The sequence below is a fragment of the Typopeltis vanoorti genome, chromosome 13 (assembly GCF_054136105.1).
Source record: "Typopeltis vanoorti isolate ZY-2024b chromosome 13, IOZ_Tvanoo_1.0, whole genome shotgun sequence".
NCBI classification, from domain to species: domain Eukaryota; kingdom Metazoa; phylum Arthropoda; class Arachnida; order Uropygi; family Thelyphonidae; genus Typopeltis; species Typopeltis vanoorti.
This window is the reverse complement of record NC_143561.1, coordinates 68,872,822-68,896,043: the sequence shown is the minus strand read 5'-3', so window position 1 is coordinate 68,896,043 and position 23,222 is coordinate 68,872,822. Positions and strand designations below refer to the sequence as shown.

The 23,222-nt window shown below is 34.0% G+C and overlaps 2 protein-coding genes across 2 annotated transcripts in view; one reads left to right on the top strand and one right to left on the bottom strand.

Moving 5' to 3' along the window:
* The window catches only part of LOC150100260 (uncharacterized), a 115,392-nt gene extending 100,639 nt beyond the window's left edge, over positions 1–14,753 (top strand). The window contains exons 5-6 of the mRNA XM_090403227.1: positions 983–1,111; positions 14,643–14,753. Of these exons, the coding sequence (XP_090259353.1) occupies positions 983–1,111; positions 14,643–14,666 (153 nt within the window). The 3' untranslated portion in view covers positions 14,667–14,753. The remainder of the gene's footprint in view (positions 1–982; positions 1,112–14,642) is intronic.
* A 5,564-nt stretch (positions 14,754–20,317) lies between these two features.
* The window catches only part of beag (IC cytokine homolog beag), a 170,225-nt gene continuing 167,320 nt past the window's right edge, over positions 20,318–23,222 (bottom strand). The window contains exon 21 of the mRNA XM_090403298.1: positions 20,318–21,948. Within this exon, the coding sequence (XP_090259424.1) occupies positions 21,915–21,948 (34 nt within the window). The 3' untranslated portion in view covers positions 20,318–21,914. The remainder of the gene's footprint in view (positions 21,949–23,222) is intronic.

Here is a 23,222-nt window from a genome sequence, read left to right as displayed (position 1 = left end):
TTGTATGGTGAAAATGGTAGTTGATTGAAATGCATTGCTTGAGAGTGTAGTGATTACAGAGACTGTGATTGTATTTAGGGCACAGTATGACGAGCTGTGTGCGCACATGCATGTGTGTGTGTGTTTAATGGGACTCCCACGATGAGTTTTGATTCCATGGAGGTCTTATGATGATAATTATAATAATAATAAGAAGAAGACTTCTATGAATAAGACTTGGTTATTGAAGAACACACTGACAAGCAGAGATAAGGAAGTTATTATTCATCTTTATAAATCTTTGATATGGTCACATAGGGATTACCATGTGCATATCTGGTGACCTGGATAATGGTCACCAGAAGCTCTGGGAGGGGGGGGGGAACTAAAATGTGACTGTCTTCTGCAGAATGCACCCTATGAGTATAGTTTGAAGGTTTGTGGATTACAATGCTTAGTTGATAGATGGAAATTAAAAGAGAGATGATTTAGAGAGATATATGCAGAAGAAAATTTTCAATTCATAACAGGAAGAGAGAGAGAGAGGACTACATTTTTTGTTTGGAGAGGGGTGAATGAGCAAAATCGGTTATCATCGGAAGCTATGAGTGTTTTGTCAGTAAATGAATTTCAGGAGAAGAGTGATAGGGATTGTGTGTGAGAGTTAATGTGGGCCTCATGTGATGATTCTTTGAACCCTGTAGAAATGCCTATATAATAATAACGTACTGTTGATGCTGTTTTATTTTGGTGCATATAATTTCCTATATTTACAGTTTTTGTCTGATGATCCTGTAACCTAGGTCCTGAAGAAGCTGTTCATAGTAATAGCAAAAACTGTTGTTCTAATAAAAGTGATGTTTCAATGTGAAAAATACTATGCAGATATTATTCATCATGAACAACAATCAGGGTAGTCTGAAAATGATGATTTCTTGCCACCATCTTTTCTAAAGTTCTGAAATTTACATTAAATTCTTTTCATCATTTTTTTCTGTTCCAGGAAGAAGTGAAAGTGCCAAAAAAATTCCATGTTGCTTGGTATTTAAAACCTACTGTTTGGTTTAAGAACTGGGAAGATAGCAATTTCACATCCAAAAAAAAGGATCTTGCATCTACAGAAAAATCAAGTGTAAGTTTTTTCTTTATATTTATAATTATTGTTTATTCAGTTTACTTTAGAAAAACTAAGAGGAATATGCAGGAATAAATTGGTGGATTCAGATTGGAGATAAGCTGATAAATCTGGGTGTACATGTGGGTAAGGAGCAGTATATCTGAAAAAAGCCATATATCTAAATTGCTACAAGATTCTGTACTATGGCCAATGTTGCTCAACTTACATTGTTAATTGAATGAGCAGTTTATTAATGTATATCATACTAATGTAAATGATGCATGCGATATGTAGAATAGAGGCAAGTGTTAGGAGAATTAGAAGTGAAAGAATCAGGGAGAATATCAGGTGTTGATTGGATTAGATGTTAATAAGGCTACGGAAATGGACATATCACCATGTATTTTTAAGGAATGTGCACAACAGTTAACTATGTCCTTGACTTGGTTATTTAATGAAAGTCTTGCAATGGGTAGGATTACTAAGGAGCAGAAAGAAAGCAAAATAGTACCACTCCACAAGCATGGTTCTAGGACAGAAGTCTCCAATTATACACCAGTCTGCATAACTGTGGTTGTGGTCAAGATGTTGGAGAGATTGGCATAAAAAGAGTAGAAGGCAAGAGAAGAACTATAGGTCATCTCTGGAAGTTATGTAAGAATGTTGTGAAGAGAGGTATGAGGAGTAGATTTTTTACATGGAGAATTGTGATTGAATAGAATGTATTACTGGAATATGTTCTTAATGCAGGGAGTGTTAAGAAATTTATTATTATTATTATTATTACATGACACCTCCAGGAGTCCAAAGACTCATTGAGGGAGGGCACCTACTCTACAACTCTCTGTCTCCACTAACTATTACGAACCATCATCTACACCAACACTATCTACCGCCAAACACCACCACTAGTATTTTCACAGAGACAATCACAAACATCCATGCCTGCAGCGGAATTCGAACCTGCAGCCTCTTGACTGGAGAGTGGACACGCTAACCACTCAGCCAGCCAAGCAGGCAGGCTGAATTTAAGATTCAATGATAAATATGTTGTCAGTTGAATGAACTTCCCATTATGTATATATAAAATTAAAAAAATTAAGATATTCTTACTAATTAACCTTGAGTGTAAACATTTTCACATCACCAATATATTGTATCTCTAGTGATAAACTAATTTAATTTAACCTCCTTATCATTCATTTTTCCCTAAGGAGACATGACCATGAGATTGAGAACTCCTGGAATGCATGAATTTTGTTGGTGATCATTCAATGACTTTATCAAACTGTTTCTCCTCCACTATCCCCTGTCCCACCTTTATTGCTCATTTAAGCTATTGCATATCAGTACTCATTTGAAATAATTAATGGCTTGGAAGTGTTGTGATTGTGAAAGAGTTTTATATTCAGCAGAATTTTAAATTGTTATTGCATGCATATAATATCATTAGAATACAATTCATATATTTAGAATAACAGGGACTGATAAGTGATAGATTTGATACATTTCTTTTGTTTATATAAGAATTTATATACACTTGATTATGAAAAGGGAATGATTAAAAAAAGACACAAAGACATTACATTGACTCTCCCACGATGAGTCTTTTGACTCCATGGAGGCCTGGATGATAATAATAATAATAATTAATTGTTGTAAGCCATCTTTATAATATAAATATCAAGACTTTGATAGCTGTTGGAAGGTTTTGGTCCTCATTCCAGCAAGGATTATTTCAGTTATTCATTTGAAGCAAGTGTTTAAATTAGGAGTGCAGAAACACTAATTAGACTATTGAGAGGCACAGAAATAAAGATCTTTCCATTTGATACAGTTGTGCCAAAGAACACAGGACCAAGTATGGCTGGGAAGAATGCTTCATAGCTGAAGAAATGTAGATAAGGTTATAGTCTGAGTTACCAGTGGGGACAGTTGATATCTGCAGCATATTTGGAGAGAGAGAGAGAGAGATAGTTAAGAAGAGGTCAGAAGTATTGGAAGGATGGTGAGGATTAGATATTATTATTATTATTAATATCTGACCTCCATGGAGTCAGACTTATCATGGGCAGTACATACTATCACACACAGAGCTCATTCATATCGACCTGATATGAATGAGCTCTGTGTGTGATATTTCCTCCTATTCACAAGGTTTTGCAATTTAAATTCTCTCTTTTGCAATTTAAATTCCAGAGACCATCTTTGTGAATCTTCTCTGGATCCTTTCTAACATTCTCATCACTCTGAAAACAGTGACTAAAATCTGTGCACAATAATCCATATGAGGCCTGATCAAGGCTTATACAATGGTATCATAACCTCTTTATTTCTGCATTTTTGTTACCATTGCTAGCATTTTGGTATTTCTTCCATTTTTGTCAGTGGAAGTGGAGAAGAGAAACCAGTTTGAGTTGTGGTCATTGAAGTTTTCAAGGAAAATGGTCTCTAAAAAGTTTGGGTATTGTGTAGAAAAATCAACAATATACTGAATAAATAATCAATGTTGATTATTTATTCAGTATATTATTTATTTATTGATTATTTGATTTTTGGAATATGTATTAAAAAAATTGGGGTGGGGGAAGTGTCTTTGCAAATAAAATTATTTTTATGACAAGAGGGATTTTGCCTAATTTGCGAGCCCTGTGGCATATATATATATATATATATATACACAGGGCTTTTTTTCTAAATATAAGTTTACCAGAACTCTACCATCTCATCTCATAACACAAGAAAATCGAAATATACCAGGCCTTTGAAGCTCTTGTTCTTTCACTTTTCACAAATGGATATTATATATATCAAATGGAAATAAAACATTAAAGTAAAGGTGAAAAAAAATTTTAAAAATACCTTAATTTTCACAATAGCTTCCAAATTGGGCTCATCACACTGGTGTTGCCATCTTCACAAGTTCGTTCCTTACTCTTCGTGTCTGTTGCTAGATGTCTGCCTTTCAGGAACCAGGAATTAATAAGGGTTGAAAAACAGGCAGAGGAAGCCCAACCAGCTTGATGAACATCAGTGTACTCACGTTCTTCATTTGTGGAAAAGCTCTTGTCGGTGTGATAATCAGGTTCATCTGGAAAAAGCCATGCTCACATTCAGTAGTAGAAATGGGGATGCTGTTGATGGTGTTTATTAACTGCAATAGTGCAGCAGGCATTTTCTTCTTTGTCAGGAATTCACAAAAACCTCTAACAACCTGCCATTCTAGAATTCTTAGCCTCTTACACAAACTCTCCACTTCACTCTTACCGAAAGTAACATTCCTTTCAGCACCGTCTGGCCAACATTCTGGATACAACACTTTTGTCCATTCTGGAATTTGCATCTCTTCTGCAGATAGAAGGCGATTTTCCATTCGTTGTTTCAAGCAGTCATAAAATTTTTGTAGGATCAAGAGAACGATTCACATTTGTTGATCAACTGGTTACCCTCTTCTCCAAAGTTACTCCTTTAAAGTTCAGATTTTCAACTGCTTGTACAGCTTCACAATAAAAAGGCCCGCCATTGACTTTCCTGTCTTCAAATAGCCAAATCTGCCTTGATATACTGCTATGAGCTTTGTAGAGTGTAATATCCCTTGCAGTTCAACACTAAGCTCTGACAATTCTTGGAGGGCATCAAACATCAATCCAAGATCCAAAACAAAATCAACACTTGTTATTTTCTTCAAAAGGCCTTCATACATTACTCTTTCAGACTTGTCTCTGTTTTCATCTTGTTTTGCTGCTAAAAAATGAGCCACAAGCACTTCATAATCTTTACACACTGCGGAAACACTTCTAGAACTAGAAGCCACCCAATGTGTACTTAATACTCTTCCAATTTTGAAGATTTCCTTGTTGCCTAGTTCTCTGACATTTTTGGGTGACTGGTGATAGAGACAGTAAAGTTTGTCAAGAAATGACTTGAAGTGGTTGATTTGTTCTGGGAAGTCTTTTTTTACAACATCACCAACAGAGAGCTCGAGTCTATGGTTGGCACAATGCCAAACCAAAATGTGAGGATAACGTTCCTTAATCAAAGCCACTACTCCTTTTTTCATACCCAACATCACAGCTGCTCCATCACAGGCAATGGCAACAAGATTTTTCTTCAAATAATCATCATGAAACCGCAGTTCATTAAGGGTATTCATCAAGCTATGGAAAATACCTTGCCAAGCTATGGAAATTACCCAGTCCTGAAGATACTTTCAGGCACAAACTTTGTTTGCTCACACTTGGATAAAGGATTAAACTAAATTTATTATACTCTAACCAAGTGAAAAATAAACTTTCAACATCTTTCTCTAAATCCAGTGTAATTTATTAAAAAAGGGTGGCACACCATTTGGCAACTCCTATAGGTGGAGATGACCTGCTAATGCTTCTGCCTGGTATCTCCACTTGGGTTGGCTCCCACTGAAGAGACCTCAATAAAGGTCAAAACTAGTCTGGGTTGTGGCCCTTCCCCTAATGCATAACATTAGACATATCCGCAAGGAGATGTGTTTTGCATTATGGGAGATACTGAGATAGGAGTGTTGGTAGCCTGCTCCACCTTTGCAAGGAGTGCCCTGGTGTTGTACCACTTTACCCCAGTCCTGAAGATACTTTCAGGCGCAAACTTTGTTTGCTCACACTTGGATAAAGGATTAAATTAAATTTATTATACTCTAACCAAGTGAAAAATAAACTTTCAACACCTTGACGAGCAGAGACAAGCAAGTTATCGTACCTCTGTACCGAGCCTTAATAAGACCTCATCTCGACTACTATGCCCAAATTTGGTCACCTAGGTTCCTTCTTGATGGGGAGAGGATCCAGAGGTGAGTGACTAAGATGATAGCAGGTCTATGGAATGAACCATATGAGAACAGGTTGAAGATTTGTGGGTTGCAGAAATTAGTTGATAGGTGGAAAAGGGGAGATATGATTGAGCCATTCAAATTGCTTAAAGGGTTTCTATAGGATTAATTCAGAGGATATTTTTGAGATCAGGACTGGTGGTGGGAGAACTAGGGGACACCTATGGAAGCTGGGCAAGAGTGTGGTTAGCATGGAGTGTTAGAGCTGGGTTCTTTACTTTTAGAGTAGTAAATGAGTGGAATAAGCTGCAAGAGTCTGTTGTGGGTGCTATGACGGTGAGTGAGTTCGAGGAAGATACTGTGAGAATGTCGTATAGTTGTGGACATGATGTTTAGGGCCTACCGCGATGAGTCTAAGGACTCCCTGGCTGTAATAATAATAATAATAATAGAAACAATGTATTGTTGCTATGGGAACAAAATGTCCAATCTCTCTTATGAAATCAAGTGTCAGATAAAACTATTTCATTATAATTCTTTCTTTCACGGTTACACAGTGGTCAGCATTAATTCATTATGTAGATAGAATTTATGGAGACAAAAACAAACATGTTAGAGTAATTACTTTACTTACAATTGAGAAAATAACACTTGACATTCAGTGCTTGTTCTTCTGCCAAAAGGTTCATTCCCATCTTCATTTGTGTTAGGCCTGTCAGGGTAATTACTGTTTATGATAGGAATGATTAATCCTATTCGCATTATCTGCTATATTTTTAAACACGTGATTTCTTCTAGCCTGTTTTTCAAAATGAGAAACCAGTTTCTGGAAGGAAATTTCCTTAGATTTATATGAGACCAGCTAAGTCACCTTCAGTTGAAAAACCCTGATAAAGATTCTTTGATTATAGATGAGATTCAAACTCAAGTCTTTCATTTTTTTCATTTGTTGCATTAGTAGTGCATTCTGTGATAAAGTTGTACAAACTGAAATATGTGTAACTTGAGATATTAATATTTCTGTGATTAATGGAAACAAAGCAAACACAAAGGGGTGCTTAAGGTCAAAGCTGTATAACTAAGAGGAGACCTCCACATAGCCTTTAAAGGAATGCGGAGAACCGGCCAGAGCTTCTGACCTAATGTCCGATCCTCACCTTCTCATGGTGCACCCTGTTGGGTATCTACCTGGATTACTGAACAAACGAGGATGGGATGGCAATTTGGGATTTAGCCGACCAAATTGTATTCCTATTGGTTAAACCAAAATACAAATGATGGTACAACATGACAAAATTTCATGCCGGCTGGGACGTCGTCCGGCTAAACAAGGCCCCCTGTTGTTTTTGCCAGAGAACCAAGGCGAACAGCGAAAAGTCAGCTACTGGAACAAATCTGAAACACACCCCAAATCAAATCACCAGAGTTAAGATCGGTACTATCAACATAAGAATCCTGAATGGCAAAGAAACGGAGCTAGCGGAGGAATTAGATAAGTACCAGATCGACATAATAGGGGTGACTGAAACAAAAAAGACCAAAACTTGTGAGGTCTTTCTGAGCAATAAATACAAAATGTTATATTCAGGAAATGAGAATCAAGGAAAAGAAGGAGTAGCCATATTATTCAACACAAAATATGAGGCTCATCTTCTTGAATGGCAGGCAGTGTCAAGTAGAGTGATTTGTGCAAATATCAGAATGGGGAACTGGACAATGAGACTTATTTGTGCCTATGGTCCCACAGAAGGCTCTACTGAGGTAGAAGTGGAAAAATTTTTTGAGGCTCTAGAGAAAGCTACTGACACAATGAAAAAGGAAATGTTGGTCCTTGTTGGGGATTAAAAAAGCAGAGTAGGAAGTGATTGTCAGACATACAAAAATATTTTGGGAAAATATGGAGAAAAGAGCAAAGCTAATAATAATGACAAATACCTGTTGGATTTCTGCTCAGGACATGGACTGGTTATTACTAACACCATGTTCCAACATAAAAATGTGCACAAATTCACATGGAGAGAAGAGGCAAGGAATAAGAAAAGTCTCATTGACTATGTTATTGTTGATAGTGATGTTTTCTCCCTTGTGCAGGACACCAGAGTGTACAGAGGATTTGAAATTGGAAGTGATCACTGTTTAGTCTTGAGCAGGATAAAATTGAATTTCATATTGAAAAGAATAACATGTAAGAAAGTTTTAAAGCGAATAAAAGTGGAACAGCTGTCAGATGTGAACTGTAGACTAAAACACACAAAGATTATTGAAGAAAAAATGAAAGCGTTTGAGAACAGGAACCAAACCTTGGAGATTCAGTGGCAAGCCTTGAAGAAAGCCCTGACTGATTCAGCTAGAGAGGCATGTGGTGAAGTTGTCTGCAAGGATAGAAAAATTAGAACTCCATGGTGGACACAGGAAGTTAAAGATTCAGTGAAGGAAAAGAAGAAAGCATATCAAACGTTCCTGTAAAATAAGTCAGCTTGTGCTCTTACAGAATACAGAGACAAATGTAAAAAAGCTAAACAGTGTGTAAAACTAGCTAAACAAAAGTCATGGGAGGACTTTGGCAAGAACATAGAAAATAAATATCAAGGTGAAAAAATATTCTGGAGGTTGTTGTAGAAGCTTAGGAATGGAGGAAAGAGTGCTGTAAAAGGAATTAGCAACGATAAAGGTGACATGAAAATGGGAGAAAAAGATATCCTTGAAGTATGGAGTAATTACTTTGAAAATTTGCTAAAGGAAACAAGCAGTGATGATAGCACAGTGATAAAAAAAAAACACTGACCAGGCATGCAGTCAGGAATACATAGCCATACTTGAAGTAGAAAAAGCCATCAAGGGCTTGAAATGTGGAAAGGCAGCAGGAGTAGATAATATTCGACCAGAAATGCATGGCTTGAAATGTGGAAAGGCAGCAGGAGTAGATAATATTCGACCAGAAATGCTGAAGTATGGTAGTATAAAAGTCTTACAGTGGCTGCACTGAATAGTTCAGAATGCCTGGACAGAGGGACGAATTCCTGATGATTGGAGTAGAGCTCTCATAGTACCCATTTATAAGAAGGGAAATAAAACTGAATGTGAGAATTACAGAGGTATATCCCTACTGAGTGTTCCTAGCAAGATATATGCAAGTATACTTGAAAAACGGTAGAGAAGAATTGGAAGAAAAACTTGGTGAAGAACAAGCTGGATTCAGGTCAAATAGAGACTATCAGGATCAGATCTTCACTTTACGACAAATAGTCAAGAAAGCATGGGAATACAACAAAGATCTGTATTTAAGTTTTGTTGATTTGGAAAAGACATATGACAAGGTGCCAAGATAGAAGCTGTTTCAATATGCTGTAGTTATATGGTGTCAATGGGGCATTATATCAAGCAATACTTAGTCTTTATTTGAGTTGTAAGTCAGCAGTTAGAATTGAAGGAAGTACAGGAAGATGGTTTAATGTTAAATCTGGTGTGAGACAAGGATGTACATTATCCCCTCTGTTATTCATTATCTATATGGATCACATTATGAAGGAAAGTGGTATTAAACATGATATCAAAATTGGAGATGTTAATGTCAGCTCTTTGCTTTATGCAGATGATGTTATACTTCTAAATAAATCCGCTACAAGATTCCCCGACGAAATTGAATAACTGTTGTAATAGATATTGTAAGAAGGTCAGCAATAAAAAGACAAAGACAGTGAAAATAGGCAGAATCGCTGAAAATGTCTACTGCGTTGTGAACGGAGAACCTGTGGAACAAGTAAAACATTTCAGCTACTTAGGCACAATTTTTAGTGAAGATGGTAAATTAAATATGGAAATAGACAACAGAATCAACAAAGCTGGTATGGTAGGAGGTCAATTGAATAAATTCATATGGAATAAGGAGAGAAATTAGTCGGAACACTAAATTAGCTGTATACCAGACAGTGTTCAAACCAGTTTTAACTTATGGATATGAGAGCTGGGTCAGAAGTAAAACACTTGATCAAAGACTAGAGACCGCAGATATGAGAGTCCTGAGAAAATTAGAGGCATGAACAGATAGCATCAATGGCAATATCATATTAAAAATGAGGATATTAGGAAAGAACTTGACATTGTCAGCATCCAGGAATGCGTTAGGAGAGCTAATCTCAGGTGGTATGGTCAAGTGAACAGAATGGGTGAGGAAAGATTAGCAAAACAAGTGTTCTCTGCCAAGTTGGCAGGAAAACGACCCAGAGGAAGACCAAGATATAGGTGGATTGATGCAGTACAAAGTGCCTTAGACGATAGAAATATAAGATCTGGTAATGTTGGAGTCTTGACAAGTAACAGACTGATTTGGAGAAAAATTGTAGATAGGAAGTTAGGAATGATGTAAATTTTTCATGTAATACTATCATATCCTGTACACCCCTGAGGGTACATGGCAGGAATTTGATGATGATGAGAAAATAGAAAATTGTTTTCATAAAAGGAAGATTTATTTATCCCATAAACATAATAAATATAAAAAGTAAATGTATATTGTAAATGATGACATGAAATTATTAAAATTTAGTAACAAAAAGTAGTAGTAGAAAATTACCGAGACATAGAAAATTACTCGAGGGTTTTTAACAAGATTAACATAGAGGAAATTTTTCAGAACAGGTCTGGCAGTGGGAGAACTAGGAGGAGGCATCCTTAGAAACTGAGTAAGAATGTAATTGGCAAGGGTGTTAGAACTAGATTTTTTGTTTGGGGAGTGGTGAATCAGTGAAATAGGCCAGAATCTGTTGTGGATACTATGACTCTGCATGAGGCTCTAAACATCATGCTTGGCATTATGTTAAGCACCTCTCTTGATGAGTCTAAGGACTCCATGGAGTAGTCCATAATAATAATAATTCACTTTGGATTCAATAAATACTGAGAAAATTGCTGTCTCTGTTAATTATCTGCAAATTTTTAGTATTTCACCTAACAAAACACAAAAAATAATTTATTTAAAAATAATTCATACTTCGTATCCTATTAACGTATAATTGTTTGATGTTTGTACTGCTCTTACAATCTCGTAAATGCTTAATTAGTAATTTATTATACATTTATGGCATGAAAAACATGTTATAATCACAGATGCATTTACCAGTAACATTCACTCTGCTCAGTTAGTGTTAAAGTACCCCATTACTTGAAAAACATATTTCCTTATGTGAGTAAATAATCAAACCAAAAGTTAGTGATACATTTTACGATCATTCATTTTCAGTTCCTCAAGTAGGCCCTACGCCTGCTACAAAAAGGTTAAGTTGGTTTTTGTAGACTGTATTTCATTAAAATAGGACTATTCCTTTTGGCATGATATATATGTGCTCATTGGAGTTTAAAAAATTATGTTGTTCAACATAGAAAAAGGTCTAATAATAAAATTCACGCTATTATTGGTAGGATTTGGACATAGGTCTCTTTTCCAAGCAGTATTTTTTCAGCACTTCACAAAATATGTACATACATCCATATGAACATTAAAAAAAAAAAAAAACTTAATCCTCCTATGGTATCGTTACTACTGTATAATGGGTTTACAGCCTTTTGTGAGTGAAAGTCACATAAATAAAAAAATAATAATAAAAATATTTATACATACATGACACTTCCAACTTAGGCTATGGCTAGATAGATTTACTGAAATTTGGAATCTTTATTCGTTTTAAGTCATCTCACTTTGCAAAATTTAAACTGGACTGTTTTTAGTGGCATAACAACTTGAAACACTACTTAAACTTACATTTACTGTCAAGTAAAAGAAATTATGTTACAAAAAACAGTACATAAAGTGTAGAATACAAAAAGTGGTTAATTTGGTATGATAATGAAAGGTAATGTGAAATATATCTTTTTGTATTATATCCTTACTTATGGACAATAATATCATTTAGAGAATTCATAATGGCTGTTATTATGTTGCTTTTGCTACATATTTTAGAGAGAAAAAAGTGATCATGAAATTGCTTCAGGACATGCACATGCCTTGAAGCAATCATGTATTCACTTTTTGATACTTGGATAGAGGAATGAGATTCTTCTTATTGTGATTGTTTTGGGTTGCTAACCTACCAAAGAGCCATTCCTGTATTGATAGGATAATATTGTGATTTACTATATCATGCCATTTTTGGATGTACAAGAGTAGGCATACTAACAAAAGAATTGCTGAAAGTAAGAGATAATGAGAAAAATAAAACAGTAATAATAATTTTGACCAGCAACTAGGCCATAGAATATCCTGGAATAGTTACTTATTGTGCAGTTTACAATTGCTATCAAGCTAATTTAAAAATATTTTTCTTGCAGTACTTGAAGGCCGTACCTACTGGTAAAAGTGGTTCAAAGTAATTCGTGTTTTCCCTAAAGATACTTTGATATGTACTGTTATTGTCCATTGTAATGTTTCACTTCTGAGTAATTTTGTGTGTATATATATGTAGAAGACACACAAAATTATGTAAATTTGATAACCATGAAATTTTTCATTCTTTTTGTAGTTTTAATGATGTATAAATGTGATAGTATTTATTGTAAGTACAGTTGGTGTCCATTGTTAGCAAATTTATGTAGCAAGATGTTATATTTTTAAATAAATCCATATAAGTCTGCTGCAAGATTCCCTGATTAAATTGAATAACTGTTGTAATAAATTTGGTCTGAAAATCAGCAGAAACACTGAACGTATCAACTGCATCTTGAATGGAGAACCTATAGAACAAGTGATTCATTTTAGCTACTTAGGTACAATTTTTAGTGAAGATGGTAAATTAAATATGGAAATAGCCAACAGATTCAACAAAGCTGGTATAGTAGGAAGTCAACTGAATAAATTTATATGGAATAAGAGAGAAATTAATCAAAACACCAAATTAGCTATATAGAAGACAGTGTTCAAACCAATTTTAACTTATGGATCTGAGAGTTGGGTTAAAAATAAAACACTTGACTAAAGACTAGAGACCACAGATATAAGTCCTGAGAAAGATTAGGGGCGTGAACAGATGTTAGGAATTTGATAATGATGATGATAGTATTTTTATTGCTGATTTTCATTTTAACTTCGTTGACTTTCATCAATGGCAATTTCTTATTAAAAATGAGGATATTAGGAAAGAACTTGACATTGTTAGCATCCAGGAATATGTTAGCAGAGCTAATCTTAGGTGGTATGGTCACTTAAACAGAATGGGAGAGGAAAGATTAGCAAAACAAGTGTTCTCTGACATGTTGGCAGGAAAAAGACCCAGAGCAAGACCAAGATATATATAAGGGATTGATACATAAAAAGTGCCTTAGAAGAAAAAAATATAGGATCTGATAATGTTGGAGTCTTGACAGGTTACAGATTGATTTGAAGGAAAATTGTAAATAGGAAGCTAGTAATGATATAAGTTTTTCATGTAGTACTATCCTATTCTGTACACCCCTTGAGGGTATATGTTAGGAATTTGATGATGAGGATGGTATTTTTATTGCTGATTTTCATTTCAGATTTGTTACAGCTGTTATTCAATTTAGTTAGAAAATGCTGGAGACTTGCACTGGATGTGTTTAGGAGTACATCATCTGCAAAGAGCTAAGTTTGATATCTCCAATTCTAATTTCAGGTTTAATGTGATCCATATAGATGAATAAGAGTAGAGATAATGTGCATCCTTATCTTATACCTGAATTTACATCAAACTATCTTCTTGTATTTCCTTCTTCAATTCTAACTGCTGACTTACAACTTAAATATAGACTACATACTGCCTTGTATAATGTTCCATTTACCCAATATAATTGTAGCATTTTGAAAAGCTTTTCCCTGGGCACCTTGTCATATGCCTTTTACAGATCTACAAACCTTTAGTATAGATGCTTGTCATATTCCCATGATTTCTCAACTATTTGTCAGAGTGAAAATCTGATCCTGACAACCTCTATTTGGCCTGAATCCAACTTGTTCTCCCAGTTTCTCTTCCACAATTTTTCTCATTCTCTTTTCAAGTATGTTTACATAAATCTTACCTGGACCACTTAGTAGAGAAATTACTGTGTAATTCTCACATTCAGCTTTATTCCTTATTTCATAGATGAGAACTACTCTGATCATCTGAAATTTGCAAATTCTAATGCAGTGTAGCCAATGCAAAAATTTTATACCTCTATATTTGAGCATTTCTGGTCGAATATCATCTATTCAGCTGCCTTTCCAAATTCCAAGTTTTTTTTTTTACCTCAAGTATTGATATGTACTCCCTCTTTGCATTGGTTTGTTTCTTTTGTTAACATAGCACTGTTCAAGTTCACTGCTGCTGTATTACTACTAATATCACAGTGTTGAATAGACTTGCAAAACAGTGCTAGAATTGATAAGATCGTTGATTATAACTTCATTAGTTCCCCAATTAATCAGTGAATGGAAAGATTAAAGCATTTTGTGTGACTGTTTTTCCATGATATTTGTCTTATTCAAAAATTTTTAATGTCAATGATTACACGTAGAAAAACTGGCATTATATTTCCTTGTGAAAAGAAAAATGTGTTAAAAACACTTTAAAGCTTTCGTCATTTCCCCCCCCTTACACACAACTTTCCTGATCACACTGTTTTGCTTTCCATATTGAAATTTCATGTTCAGATATCAGCCATTTGAGCAAAAGAAAATTCATCCTAAATATAACAAAAGCTGGACATCATATGTTATATTATCAAAATGACAGAATGTTGTACTACTTTCAGCAGAAGAAATCAGAGAACATGTGAACTTCAATGACCAAAGCAAAAAATATTTCATGGAGTTTTTGATGACTGAATTAAAGGAATAATGAGATGCGCTAAGTTATGTTTGTCTTAAGGTGATGCCAAAAACAATCTTTGTTGTAAAGAATCAGCATTTTCATGATTTAATTTCTTCACATGAGAGCATAATCCATGTGTTAAGGTTTAAAAGACATGGACACTACATCCTGTAAAGAGGTGTAAATTCATTTCAGACATCTTTACATAATTTATCTATGGATAGATTTTGTTGGTAGAATTAAATGTATTAAAATAGGAAAGTCCATATATAAATATTATGTTGATGAAATTTTAAGCTTTCCTTCTTTTTTTTTGCATGACATTCCATTGTAAAGAGCATGAAAAATCAGTGCATGTAGTTTTATCAGTAGAAAACTAGCAAGGCCATTAAGCCTATCCATGCCTCAGAGTAAAACACATGTTTATGATAAACAAAAGTGTATGGTTATCATGTGTATGATAAACATACACATGAAACTCCAAAAATCCTGGTCATATGACCAGGATTTAACAAAAAAGTGTACATACTGAATTTTTATTTTTTTTTCCATACAAGATAATTTTTGAATTTTGCATGTATAATTAACATGGCTACTTCTAGTGTTGATTTTGCAGCAGATTGGTAAAATGAAAAATTTGTACATGGTCAGAACTTTAATTGTGATATTTCTAAAAATGCAGATGCTTTCTTCAGCTTGGCTGAAACTGTAAAGAAATTAACTAGAGAAGTATCCGACTAAGTTACTCTAGAAAATTTTGATAAATGAATATTCCATTAAGGTGGGCCTGAGACCCATTGAATACTTATACTTTGAATCATATGGAAACTGTATTCCATACTATTGATAGACTAACTAGTCTTGTCTGTAAGTTTTAAATCTGATGAAAAATATACAGGTTTTTATTGATCAATTTATATTCTACCAGTGCAGGAATAGGTTGAAAACAGAACTTAGGAGACCTGTATATGGGAAAGAGGTGACAAGCATTAGAAATGGCTCAAAGGGAGGAGTATTACAAAGCATAAATCTTTCTTCAGTTAAAGATATCAGCTTAGTTAAACATGGCACCAAATAATCTGAAAAAGGGGTGGAATACTGGTAATTCAGCACCAATGCATTTTGATTAGCAACCAAATGCCTGAATGGAAAAATTTGGTGCTAAAACAGACAAAAAACATTCTAAACTAACTAGATTGGAAGAGCAGCTAACTTCTCTTATGGATCTCAGAGTGAAATCTAGAGGGGAGAACTTTCACCTCGAAATGTTAACGGTAATACTCCACAGTTGTATAAAATTTTTCTGCTTTTAATAAAAGAACATTTAGGTGCTACAATTTGGTTCATACATTTTCATTTTGCCATGATAAATCTCATAGAAATGGAGATAATTCTGGTGCAAATGGTAATAGTAACATTCGTATCCATGTTATTTTAATGGAACATCAATGTTATTGCAATTATAATGGGTACTTATAATAAATTTAGTTTAATCCTTTATCCAAGTGTGAGCAAACAAAGTTTGCTCCTGAAAGTATCTTCAGGACTGGGTTAAGGTGGTACAACACCAGGGCAACTCGTTGCAAAGGTGGAGCAAACTACCAACACTCCTATCTCAGTATCTCCTATAATGCAAAACACATCTCCTTGCAGATATGTCTAATGTTATGCATTAGACATATCTGCAAGAGAAGGGCCACTACCCAGACTAGTTTCGACCTTTATTGAGGTCTCTTCAGTGGGAGCCAGGCCCAAGTGGAGATATCAGGCAGAAGCATTAGCAGGTCATCTCTACCTATAGGAATTGCCAATTGGTGTGCCACCCTTTTTTTAATAATTTACTCTGGATTTAGAGAAAGATGTTGAAAGTTTATTTTTCACTTGGTTAGAGTATAATAAATTTAGTTTAATCCTTTATCCAAGTGTGAGCAAACAAAGCCTTTCAGGCTTTGTTTGCTCACACTTGGATTTATCAGGTGCAAATCACACATTTGCGCCTGAAAGTATCTTCAGGACTGGGTTAGGTACAACACCAGGGCAACTCGTTGCAAAGGTGGAGCAAGCTACCAACACTCCTATTCAGTATCCCCTATGGAGATACTGAGATAGGAGTGTTGGTAGCTTGCTCCACCTTTGAGACAGGAGATGTGTTTTGCATTATAGGAGATACTGAGATAGGAGTGTAGGTAGCTTGCTCCACCTTTGCAACGAGTTGCCTGGTGTTGTACCACCTTAACCCAGTCCTGAAGATACTTTCAAGCGCAAACTTTGTTTGCTCACACTTGGATAAAGGATTAAACTAAATTTATTATACTCTAACCAAGTGAAAAATAAACTTTCAACATCAATAATGGGTACTTCGCATCCATGACAACCTTAACATGCATACATGTCAAATTCAGTTGGGTAGTAAATCATCTCTGTGTCATCCAAGATTCTGCTCTCATAAAATCTAACTATCAACATCCTTTGACCATCCAAGTCCTGCAGAGAAACCTATGATTACATTAAGTTCATATGATGCTGAACCTGTAAATTTAGAAAATTCTTCAACTGCTCTATTCAAGCTAATTTTTGATACTGAGGCATTCATTCACAGTAAAGAAGAGACATCTATATCTCAGTTAAAAAAGCCGTGTCCACCAACATAGAGTCAGGCAAGCTCCCTGTTAGATCATTCCATCATTCTATGGTATGGTCCACTCAGTATAGCTAAAGGAGGTCAGCACAGATCTGCACTTAGTGCAACTTTGTGAGAGAATGAAAAATGGTAAACTGATTCTCTGAAGCTCGTCTAACTCTAAGGAAAAGGTTTTCAACTTCCACCCAGCATTATTTTCTCTCCAATCTGCTGTGCACAACAGTATTTAAAAAAAAATAATAAAATAAAATAAAAAAATTGTATTGTTTGATCATGATCTGCTCTTTCCTTCTGATGTTGCCTCTTAACCCCAATTTGTAAGGATACAAAGACACTCATGAATTTTTATGGAATATGATCCAAAATTTTGCACAAAAAAAAAAGCAGCTCCGGTATTAAAGCCTGACAGCGATATAATCTCTTTGCACAACTCCATAACTTACAAATTGGCAGACATCAGACACCCTGATAAAATCTTGACTACACATTAGTTAGAATTTAAAGGAATATTATCAAAAAAGGGTACTACAATATTACCTAGAATCATTATCATCAAATTTCTGATATATACCCTCAAGAGGTGTATAGGATATAAATTTCTTATTGACAATTTTCCTCCAATTGGAAATTACCTACAATCTCACTTAGGAAACTTTAGAAGGTGAAAGGAACTTAAAAGTAAAAAGTTAAAAAAAAGCTTAGATTTTACCACCATCTTTAAATGCCATATGCAAATATTAACATGAAAAAAAAAAAGGCTATAGCTGGTTGAGTTTAATTTTTCAAAATTAATTCTTGTAGATAAGCTTATACGTTGGTAACACGACTATTAAATTATTTCAGGAAATTACAACATATACTAAATATTAATTAAAAGAAAACGAATCAATACTTCCTATGTTTCGGCAACGTTACATTGCCATCTTCATGGGAGCTATGATAAGTGCATGCAGGCACTAATAACAAGCAAATGAGGCCAAAGAGAGTAACTAACGTTGTTCTTAGAGTCCTAAGTCCCCCCCCCAGCAGGCTAAATTGGGTTGTCTTGGCTGTTAGGCTAATGTTCTCATGATGCAAGCTTCCCAAATTTGGGGCAGTCTCATGCACCCAAATTTGTTGAGGTTTGGGAAGTTTTTTTAGAGTTGAGGCTGATTCTATGAACAATCTTTCGTATTTATATCTGCTGTAGTGTAGTAAAGTAGCTTTCTTCATCGTATTTATTCTGTGCTGGGTATCCAGAGCATGATCAGCAAGCCCAGAATGGCTATATTGGTGAAACCGGATGTAGTCTTTGTGTTCGGATATCCTGATATTAGCTGACAGGCATGACAGCTAATATCAGGATATCCGAACACAAAGACTACATCCGGTTTCACCAATATAGCCATTCTGGGCTTGCTGATCATGCTCTGGATACCCAGCACAGAATAAATACGATGAAGAAAGCTACTTTACTACACTACAGCAGATATAAATACGAAAGATTGTTCATAGAATCAGCCTCAACTCTAAAAAAACTTCCCAAACCTCAACAAATTTGGGTGCAAGAGATTGCCCCAAATTTGGGAAGCTTGCATCATGAGAACATCAGTCCAACAGCCAAGACAACCCAATTTAGCCTGCTATGGGGCACTTTTAGGACTCTAGGAACAACGTTAGTTACTCTCTTCGGCCTCATTTGCTTGTTGTTAATGCCCGCATGCATTTATCAAAGTTTTATGTTCCCATGAAGATGGCATGTAAGGCATGTAACATTGCTGAAATATAGGAAGTATTGATTAAAGTTTTCTTTTAATTAATCTTTAGTTTATGTTGTAATTTCCTGAAATAATTTAATAGTCTTTTCAAAATTAATCTAGTCTAGATATTTTCTTTGCCTCACTATACAAACATCAGTCTTATTTTATAGAAAATTTACCCACCATGAGCACTACGCAACTGTTTATTATCAGTTCATTAATACAGCCGATACTTTAACATGGTAAACTTTCATACTGTGGTTTCTGAGAAAAACTGTTGGACATTTGTTCCATGAGTACTTGGAAAATCAGGACTTAGATCAATATTAGATTCAATACTTTTATATTTTTAACTTTTGCTAAAATCTGGGACATTTCAGTGGTCTTCATTCATTCTTCTTCAAAGGGATGAAGAGATAGGTATTGAATGGTAAGTTCAAAGTTGTACTGAAAATGAAACAACATATTTTCAAGAAAGTTGTGGAATTTACTGTCAGATGATCTTCAATGACAGCAGGTGATAAAGTAATAAGGAATCATACTGAGAAAGAAAGAAATAAAATGCTTAAGTGAGAGAGATAGAGGAGTTACACAAAGGGACTTATCCCAATTTAAACAGTGTGCCTTTTATGTTACTCTCACTGTTACTAAAGGGAAAGTAAGTAAACAGTTAAAAATAAAATTTTAAAACTGAGAAGTCACATATTGAAATTTACGAATTTCTCCCAAATGAAGCTATTTCATTTTCTAACAAAGATCAGTAGTTTATTTGCTGAATTTTTTTACAATGAAATGTAGGCATTTGGAGTCAATTTAATACATCTAGCAGAATATTCTCTTTCTTCTCTGTTAAGTATATTGGAATTTAGAAAATTAGTATGTGCACGTCCAGTGAATGGTATAAACCGAATTTTCCTATAGCATTGAACTGGCTTCTTTTTTTTTTTTTTTTTTTCCCGAAATTTATTATTACAGTCAACTCTCATTATAGCAAACACCACTATAATAAATACAACAAACTGCTGAAATACCCAACTAAAGATTCATAGGTATTATAGTATACTGCTATAATAAAATTCATTACAGACAGCTATTATCCCCATATCCCTAACAATTTACTATGAGTAACTATACATGCAAAGGTACACATGTGAGAAAATTCAATGCAATTACAAAGATATATATAATCTTCCTAAGGAATGGGAGAGGGGTTTCAAGATGTATTTGTAAAATCACATGCGATTTTACAAATACATGTTAAAGTTGCTACTTGTAAAATCTGATTAAACCTTGATAAACTTTCAAAAGTTCCATGAAAATATGGCAAATTTTATGGTCTATAAAATTCACATGAAATAACAAGTAGAAAAGCTTATGTGTTGGCAGTTCATGCCAACACACAATGGTACTGATTCACAACTGAGAATGATAGGAAAATACGTATTTATTAACTTATGCTGATATTTCACTGGTATCATATCCAGCATCTTCAGAGCAGTTTGTCACAATATACAAAACAACAATTTGGTATAATTGTGGGACTAGTTTAAAAAAAAAATTGTAATGGTCAACACAAGGAACTAAAGTCCTAATTGGCACCATCTATTGTTGGATAAAGAGAGAGAGAGAGAGAGAGAGAAAAAAAAAAAAAAACAAGTATTAATTAGATCTTAAAATGAGTGTCTCCCAGATTTTTAGTAAATTGATACAGAAAAACTTGTTGCGGTTTGGAGTATGATTTAAAGCTGATACTGATCTTTATGGCACATTGGGTCTTACAGGCCATGCCTTGGATATCCATTCATATAGGATCAAATAGAAGAAGACAAAAGTGCTACAGTGAAGTCATAAGTCAGATTATTTTTGGAATCAGCAGCCACTTTAAAACATTCTTCAAACCTCAACAAGTAAGGCTGTATCAATTTACCAAAAATCTGGGAGAAAGTCATTTTAAGATATAAATAATACTTTTCTTTCTCTCTCTTTATCCAACAATAGATAGTGCCAAATAGGACTTTATGTTGACCATTACAATAGTTTTTAAACTAGTCTCTGTTCTTGTACTCAGAAAATTCTAGATAATATACCAGCAAAATATCAGCAATAAGTTAATAAATATTTATTTCCTTATCATTCTGTGTTGTGAATGGATATCATTAAATAAACTAGCATCACATGAAATAAGAAACCAGCCTTAACTCAATTTATGTACATATTTTTTTATTAATATTTTAAATATATATTCTAAGTATATACTTTACAGTTTTTCAATATTCACTTTTTAATAATGTTCTGTTAACTGGATCCTAATATCTATCGGTTTACTATCACATCAAGGGTTTTCCCGATATTCAATACATATGTAAAGAATTCCACATTAACAATATTAATAATATGGAGAAAATTTGTTTATATGACAAAACACTGGCATAACTTAATAAAACATTACTTTTACATGGGTTATCTTACACATGTAACATAAACAGTGTAAAAGTAGGTTGGTTAAAGTATTTAAACAAAATAAATACTGTAAAGTTTAAATATTGTAAAGTATTTACAGTATTTAAACCACCCTACCAGCCATGATGTGTTTAGCTATCATGCAAAACATGGATGTGAATTGTACCATTGAAATAAAGTATAAGATGGTTAATATATTTCATTTACCATGGTTGGTTGGGCAATGAATAACATTGAATAATTTATTAATTAATTTTTGTTTCTATCAAATGTAGCAGAATTTATTTACACCTCTGGAATTTTTTTTTTTTTTTTTAGTACAAATTTACAAAACTCCTGAGTGCAAGCAAATAAGTGAATTCCGGTTTTAATGTCAATATCTTGGTCGTTTATACTCTGATTCTTCCCTGCAAGAAAATGGGGTAAAAAAAATTAAAATATTATTCATTGAACATTTGTAATAAATAATGACATTTCATTAACTACTATAAGCTTTTATTTATACTTTGAAATTAATGAATAAATTTCATGAAAAATCATGTTTTGATTCAAGATATTAAGTAGCTTTTATTTAACCAATTGATAATAAATAGCAAACATCCTCCTTTTGCAGCTAAGTATTCAAGAGTTTTCTACAATGCCTTGACACTTTGGTTTAAGAATACCATAACATAGTAACTACTGCCAGCATTAACATTTATTCTGATATTTATCCTCAAGATATACAGATATACACCACTATGGATACTATGATGGTTTAGCACAATTAAGTTTACTAGTTATTACTAGTTTCCTGTTAACAATTTTCTTTCAATTAATCTATTGCCTGTCAAGTATCCAATAATGTCATGTCTGAGGTTGATTGCATCAATCCACCTAGATCTTTCTTACTCTGGATCTTTTTCCTGTCATCAAACACCTGTTTTCCATTTGTTTTGCCATATAACTTCAGATCAGTCCTATTTAAAACTAACATCACTTAGTTTTAAATAGGATAAAAATATCACATTAAAAATAACAGTATGTAAGAAAGTATTTTTAAGTTTTAAAATTAATAAACATATTGTATATGATGCAAAAAAAAAAAAAAGAATTGAGCAGCTTTTACAGGTAAACTGTAGACTGAACTATACAAACATTATTGAATAAAAAAATGAAAGTTTAAAATAAGAACTAATCCTCAAAGTCTCAGTGGCAAACTCTGAAGAAAACATTGACTAATTCAGGCAGGAAGGTATGTAGTGAAGTTGTCTGCAAGGATTGAAAAATAAGAACACCATACTAAAAGTTTCTAGCAAAAAAAGTCAGCAGATGCCCTAAAAGAAACAGAGTAAAATGTAAGAGAGCTATATGTAAAAGTAGCTAAACAAAAGTCATCATAAGACTTGCAGAAGAATATAGAAGATAAATATCAGGAAGTTGGCAAAATGTTCTGGAGATTATTGAAAAGCTTAGCTTAGAGAAAAGAGTACTATAAAAGGAATAAAAATGATAAAGATGAAATTAAAACTGAAGATAAGAATATCCTAGATGTCTAGATTAATTACTTTGAAAAACTGTTAAATGAACCAAGCAGTGATAAAACAGCAGTAGAAAATTTTCAAGAGGAATGCAAATAGGAGTACATGATAATTAACGAGAAATGCTCAATTATGGACTTTTTTTTTTTTTTTTAACACTT